General features: G+C 41.7%; 1 protein-coding gene across 2 annotated transcripts in view; it reads right to left on the bottom strand.

Annotated features, from left to right (window-relative positions):
- Positions 1–5395, bottom strand: part of caprin1a (cell cycle associated protein 1a) — a 12502-nt gene extending 7107 nt beyond the window's left edge. For both annotated transcript variants that reach the window (XM_014026490.1, XM_014026500.1), the window contains exons 1-6: positions 5129–5395; positions 1928–2063; positions 1443–1505; positions 1191–1277; positions 760–1001; positions 587–669 (exon numbers count right to left, since the gene is read on the bottom strand). In XM_014026490.1, coding sequence (XP_013881944.1) covers positions 587–669; positions 760–1001; positions 1191–1277; positions 1443–1505; positions 1928–2062 — 610 coding nt within the window. In that variant the 5' untranslated portion in view covers position 2063; positions 5129–5395. The remainder of the gene's footprint in view (positions 1–586; positions 670–759; positions 1002–1190; positions 1278–1442; positions 1506–1927; positions 2064–5128) is intronic.
- Positions 5396–6697: the final 1302 nt, after the last annotated feature.

The raw sequence follows: 6697 nt of genomic DNA, 5'->3' as shown, positions 1-6697 counted from the left end.
TGCACTGAGTTGCCGCCATGTGATTGGCTGATTAGAAATTAAGTGTTAACGAGCAGTTGGACAGGTGTACCTAATAAAGTGGCCGGTGAGTGTATCCAGTCAGTCTGCCTGGTGGCATTAATCATGTTAATCACCAAGTGCCAAATAATAATCGATTAATGTTTTTCTGACGATTAATTGCACACGATACAATTATGCCCAACCCTAGTTGGCGCTAAAGCAAACAGGCTAAGCTGGGGRTCTTCCTTCATGAAGCAGCTCTGTTGTCCTCCATCCAAACTAAAACTAAACAGGCTACAGTATTTTTACAGTCTTTATTTTACAGTTAAAATATATGTTTATCAAATAAAGTTTAATGTTACAACTAATCATGGATCCCTGTGATCAATATCAACAAAAAATATGTTTAGTAGAATGTTGATCATTTCACTGAACCCCGATCTAAAACCACACCTGGGAGATGTAGGCAGAGGAAAGACTTGAGTTACTCAATGTTTATGCTATAAATAAATTTTCATTAAATGGTTCAAGTTTCCAACAAATTGAAGAATTTGTTTGCTATCCCCGATGGAATAAAAATACTCACATGTGGTTCCTGCCACAGCCTTGTCTCGGCCTTCAAGCAGAGCCCACAAGTGTAGCGAGGCGTCTTCGTACTGTTCAGTCAACCTACAAGAATTTCAAACCAGAGTAAATGAAAAATCAAACTGAACGATGACAGCCCCCCATTTCTAAAAAACAGACACATGAACATCATACCTGAGATCGTAGTTCCTATCAGGTCCCACCAATTTGTAAAACTCATCAAATGATGCGAGGTCACCGTCAGTGAGAAGAGGTGAACCTGAGACATCGAGTCGTTTCAGGTCCTGCCTGACACCATCGTCTCCTAACTGGTCCAGTAAATACTGCAGCTCCAAAACGGTCCTCAGTCGCCGCTGCTCCGTCTCCTCCCGTTGCAGCTGCTCTCTTCGCGCAGACTTCTTCACTGCTTTCTGAACCTAAAACACACAAGCGCAGTCTGATTCACCAAGTAKGTTTCAAACCTTATCTGGACGTCACAATTCAGGATTAAACCAATCCAGTGTTTCACGATGAAAAACTTCTCCCAAAGGTGGCACAAAACAGAAATGTTTTCAAAACTGACAAGGTTTGCTCACAAAGCTAAAAAAAAAAAAAAAAATTCTTACCTCTTGACCCAACGCCAAGAAGCTCTTCTGCAACTCTCGAGCAAAATCAAGGTTGTTGTTGATTTCTTGATATTTTGACAAGGCCTCCTTCAGACACAACAAAAAAAAAATAGATTTGTTGTGCATTAAAAGCAGAAAAACGTTCATTTAAAAAAAAGGGGGGGGGGGGGGCGTAAGGTGAAAAATGAACAGTTTTTAAGACAGAAATTTTTATTTTAAAACAAGGAACAAAAAATAATTTTCTTATCTTACCAACTGATCTTGATTTAGCCTTTCCCCTTTAGTCTTTCTTGCTTGAATATCATCCAGTTTGGACTGTAAAATCATCACAAGACATTACAGATTTAATTTATGATGGGGAATACAATGATGACAAAAATATAAAAAGAAATAAAATATTGTAATATATTCTATATAATAGAAATTATAATGAAAGGCAAAATTTAAATTTCAAAGCAGAAGATGCAGAATTTCGCTTCACAAATTTTAACTTACAGCTAAACACAGTTTACATATCTCCCCTCCTACACACACACACACACACACACACACACACACACACACACACACACACACACACACACACACACACACAGAATTCAACATATTTAGATACCATCATCTGAATTCAGATCAGTGACTGTGAATAACAAATTATTTGATGACAAAGAATATGAATCGGATTAAATACACACAATGAAGAGAGGCCATAACACATTCATTTTTTATATGTGTACCTTCTTCTTTTCCATGTTTCGAACCTTCTTGTCAATAACACCAAGAAACTGCTTCATGGTCTCTGAGTGACTTCCATTTCCCAGGTCTGGTACGACAGACGGGACAGCACTGTTGCCAACAGCTGCTGAAGGCATCCTATGTGGACAAAATATTAAGAAGATACAAACATGTGAAAAACTTTAATAATAAAATGACAATAATTAATAATACTGTTGTGCAGACATTATTTGCTTTGAATATTCACACCGTCATGGCGGCAACCCTCGAACCCAATGGTGGACATCAGCGGTGAGGGATGCTGTCAGGCTGAAGAAGGTCTCCTATCGGGTCTTTTTGGCCTGTGGGACCCCAAAAGCAGCAGACAGGTATCGGCAGTCCAAGCGGATTGCGGCTCGGGTGGTCACTGAGGCAAAAACTCGGGCGTGGGAGGAGTTCGGAGAGGTCATGGAAAAAGACTTCRGTACGGCTTCGAGGCGATTRTGGTCCACCATCTGGCATCTCAGAGGGGGAGCAGTTCACCGCCAACTCTATTTATGATGGGGATGGTGCGCTGCTGACCTCAACTCTGGACGTTGTGGGTCGGTGGGCGGAATCCTACAAAGACCTCAATCTTACCGACACGTCTTCCCATGAGGAAGCAGAGCCTGAGGACCCTGAGGACTCTCCAATCTCCGGTGCCAAGGTCACTGAAGTGGTTAAACAGCTCCTCGTGGCAAGGCACTGGGGGTGGATGAGATTCCCCGAGTTCCTTAAYGCTCTAGATGTTGTGGGGTTGCGTTGGTTGACGCGACTCTACAATATCGCGTGGACATCAGGGGCAGTTCCTCTGGATTGGCAGACAGGGGTGGTGTCTATTTAAAAAGGGGGACCACAGAGTGTGTTCCAATTATAGGGGGATCACACTTCCGAGCCTCCCTGGTAAGGTCTATTCAGGTTCTGGAGAGGAGGGTCCGTCGGATAGTCGAATCTCGGATTCAGGAAGAGCAGTGTGGATTTTGTCCTGGTCGTTGAACACTGGACCAGTTCTACACCCTCAGCAGGATCCTGGAGGGTGCATGGGAGTTCGCCCAACCAGTCTACATGTGTTTGTGGACTTGGAGAAGGTGTTCAACCGTGTGCTTCAGGGACTCCTGTGGGGGATACTCCGGGAGTATGGGGTAKCAGGCCCATTGATACGGGCTGTTAGATCCCTGTACGACTGGTGCCAGAGCTTGGTCCACATTGCCGGTAGTAAGTCGGACTCGCTTCCAGAGAGAGTTGGACTCCGCCAAGGTTGCCCTTTGTCACCGATTCTGTTCATAACTRTTATGGACAGAATTTCTAGGTGCAGCCAAGGTGTTGACGGGATCCTTTTTGGTGACCTTAGGATTGCATCTATGCTTTTTGCGGATGATGTGGTCCTATTGGCTTAATCAGATCAAGATCTTCAGCTCTCACTGGAGCAGTTCGCAGCCGAGTGTGAAGCGGCGGGGATGCGGATCAGTGCCTCCAAATCTGAGACCATGGTCTTGAGCCAGAAAACGGTAGCGTGCAGCCTCTGGGTCGGGGAGGAGGTCCTGCCCCAAGTGGAGGAGTTTAAGTATCTCGGGGTCTTGTTCATGAATGAGGGAATAATGGAGCGGGAGATTGACAGGCGGATTGGTGCTGCGTCTGCAGTGATGCGAGCGCTATACCGGTTGGTCTACATTCCTACCCTCATCTATGGTCATGAGCTTTGGGTCATGACCGAAAGAACGAGGTCCCGGATACAAGCGGCAGAAATGAGTTTCCTCCGCAGGGTGGCTGGGCTCTCCCTTAGAGATAGGGTGAGAAGTTCGATCATCCGGGAGGAACTCAGAGTAGAGCCGCTGCTCCTCCACATCGAGAGGAGCCAGTTGAGGTGGCTCGGGCATCTGGTTAGGATGCCTCCCTGGTAAGGTGTTCCGGGCACGTCCCACTGGGAGGAGGCCTAGAGGAAGACCCAGGAKACACTGGAGGGACTATGTTTCTCGGCTGGCCTGGGAATGCCTTGGGATTCCCCCAGATGAGCTGGCCCAAGTGGCCGGGGAGAGGGAAGTCTGGGTCTCTCTGCTTAGGCTGCTGCCCCCAAGACCCGACCCCAGATAAGCGGCAGAAAACGGACAGACGGATGGATTCACACCGTGGAGTGTATAATTGTTTTACGAATTGGATTAGAGGTGTCATTATTTTTTTTAAAGGAATACTGGCATAATGGAATAGATATCTTCAACATTGTCCATTGTGTAAAACATTTTAACCAAAACAGTAAATGCTTCTCAAAACCCAGAGATTATGGTGATCATGTTTAAAAGGCATACAAACAAGTGGACTTTTATTTTGTAGTTGTAGATGTTTATAGTAAACAGTCTTTTTAATTTGGCTGACCTCCACCTCCTCTTAAGGGTGACTTAGAAAGAAATATGCTATATGGAAGCTTCCAATTATTTATTTTATCAAAAATTATTTAATCTGATTACTGTGCCTAGTAGAAGTTAAACTGAAGCATAAATGTCACGGAGATGACAAAAGTTTTGTTTCATCATTTAAACATGAAGACAATTCCCTTTAGCTTTAAACCAATCACAAGAACCACATGTCATTTATATTTAAAACTACTCCACAAATATTTAGGTTGAATTAAATCATCACGGTTCGACGCTGAATTTAAAGAAACCGAGAACAAAATAAAATGTCGGCCTCCTGCTTAAAGTTAAAAAGCTTTTACTTAACTCAGGCGAAAACACTAGCTTAACCTCCCAGATAGCTTTTATGGATTCTCAGCGAGTGTTTAGACGTGTACATTGTAAATTTCGTTTATATAAATTAACTAAGTAGGCAAGACTTTCTTTAGAGAGCGGTAATGTTACACCAAATCAGTTTAACGTAGCGCAGTCCTGACCTCCATGTCCCATTGTTAGCGGATAGATAGCATGTTGTTTACCGATATGTGGTCAAAGCCTTTTAGTTACCGAATGACACTTAAAACTGGCTGCTAAAATTAGCAAAAACTGTAGTTGAATCGTATTCATATGTAAAACTGTGGCCACGCGATTTTAAGTTTTAACAGCGAAAAACAAAAGGTAGCGTCGGGACGCGGCGAAAAACTCGTTTTTTCGATCGGCCGTCTGAAAAACAGATGACAAAAGATTTTCGAAATCAGAGCGATCCAACATTTTACGGAGGTCGAACTTACACCATACCTTTTACTCTTTGTCTTCAAAGAGATTTTTGTTCTTCGTCGGCTTGTGCCTTTACTGTGCAGCCCTTGGTACAGTCCGTATCTTCTACTTAAAGTGGTGCTTTTCTAGAAGGATGCTCTCAGGCTCACACTGGTGTTGTGTCGGAAAAAGTAACATCGTCGTAGGAAGCGAGTTTTTCAAGGAAAAAAAACCCAAATCTTCGTCTTTTATTTTTACGTGTATTCCATTTTGATGTGTACGCTATATATATAAATTTCATGACATATTTTCACACGCTTCACATTTCTGTCACCGGCTCCATGTATAAAGCACTTTTTGAGTTTTAGTCAGGACACCGATTGTCGTCGACAGTAAGAATTTCATAGCTGTAGCAAAGCACTAATTTAGAAATTATCATTAAGTCATTGTGGAATAATTTTGAAAGTAAAAACAAATACTTGAAATCTGCTTTCCAATCGGAGGTGCTTTTTACGTCAGGCATGCATTTTTCGGCACAACACCTGGCTGCTAAGGACCCCGTGCTAACGCGTTCTTCTTTTGATGATTTAACGGAAGACTACACTCAGCTAGTGTGTAGTGCTGCCATCTGTCGGCAATTTGTAGAATTACTATAAAATAATTATAAAAAAAGATGTGAAACACAACATTTTTCAAACTGCTCAACTTTTTGACATGGTAAAACACAACTTCAAATATATCAATATTTATTTACATTTTCGACCATGTAGAGGGGAACATATAGAATCGCAGTCTTGTGGACAAATCAATTATCAATTATCATTAGTAAAATTAAATTATTCAATCCATCGTAACTTTATTTTCTCTTTGTAGCAAAGTCATATTCAGAGAGACTTGCCTAAAGCATAAATCTAAAGCAGAATCTGTGGAGAAAAAAGCTGCTTCAGCACATCGATAGATGTTCTCTCAAAGATTATTTAGTGCAATTTCAAATAAAAAAGAAAAAAATTGTATAGGTCTTCTGGACGGGTTTCTTTTTGATTTTTTACCTGGATTACTGAGATGCATCAGGAAATTTCAAATAAACATTCAAAATGCCTTTTTTATAAATGAAAAGCAATGAAACGTAAATAAAAAAAACTAAAGTTTGAGAAGTATGAGAAGAAGATAATCACACTGTTAGTGGCAAAGTCTGAGCAGCAGATGGCACATTTGTCACAGATATCTGCTGTCTTCAAAACCATATTGCCTTATTCAAAGCTTTGCTCTGTTTTCACATTGTCTCCTTTAGTTTGATGCAAAAAATATCAGCTGAAATGTGCCTGATAGTGGCAAAAGCTGGAATTAATGAACCTAGATTGGTAAAAAAAAAAATACATCATAAAGGCTTCAAAGAACTACAGCACAGGCACCTCAATGTTTTTGAAAGTTAAATCAAAGCTTAATTCAAAAACCACATTTAAGTGTTCATGAAATAACCAAAAACGTACTTTAATACTGTGTTGTTGTTTTTCTGTAGAAATTGCAAACTTGTTCTTCCATCCATCCATCCATTTTCTTCCGCCTTTCCGGGGTCAGGTCGCGGGGGCAGCAGCTTCAGAAGGGAGGCCC

This window comes from Austrofundulus limnaeus, unplaced genomic scaffold, assembly GCF_001266775.1.
Source record: "Austrofundulus limnaeus strain Quisiro unplaced genomic scaffold, Austrofundulus_limnaeus-1.0 Scaffold5, whole genome shotgun sequence".
In the NCBI taxonomy this organism is placed as follows: Eukaryota; Metazoa; Chordata; class Actinopteri; order Cyprinodontiformes; family Rivulidae; genus Austrofundulus; species Austrofundulus limnaeus.
The sequence above is the reverse complement of the archived record's forward strand: the minus strand, read 5'-3'. Positions and strand labels throughout refer to the sequence as shown.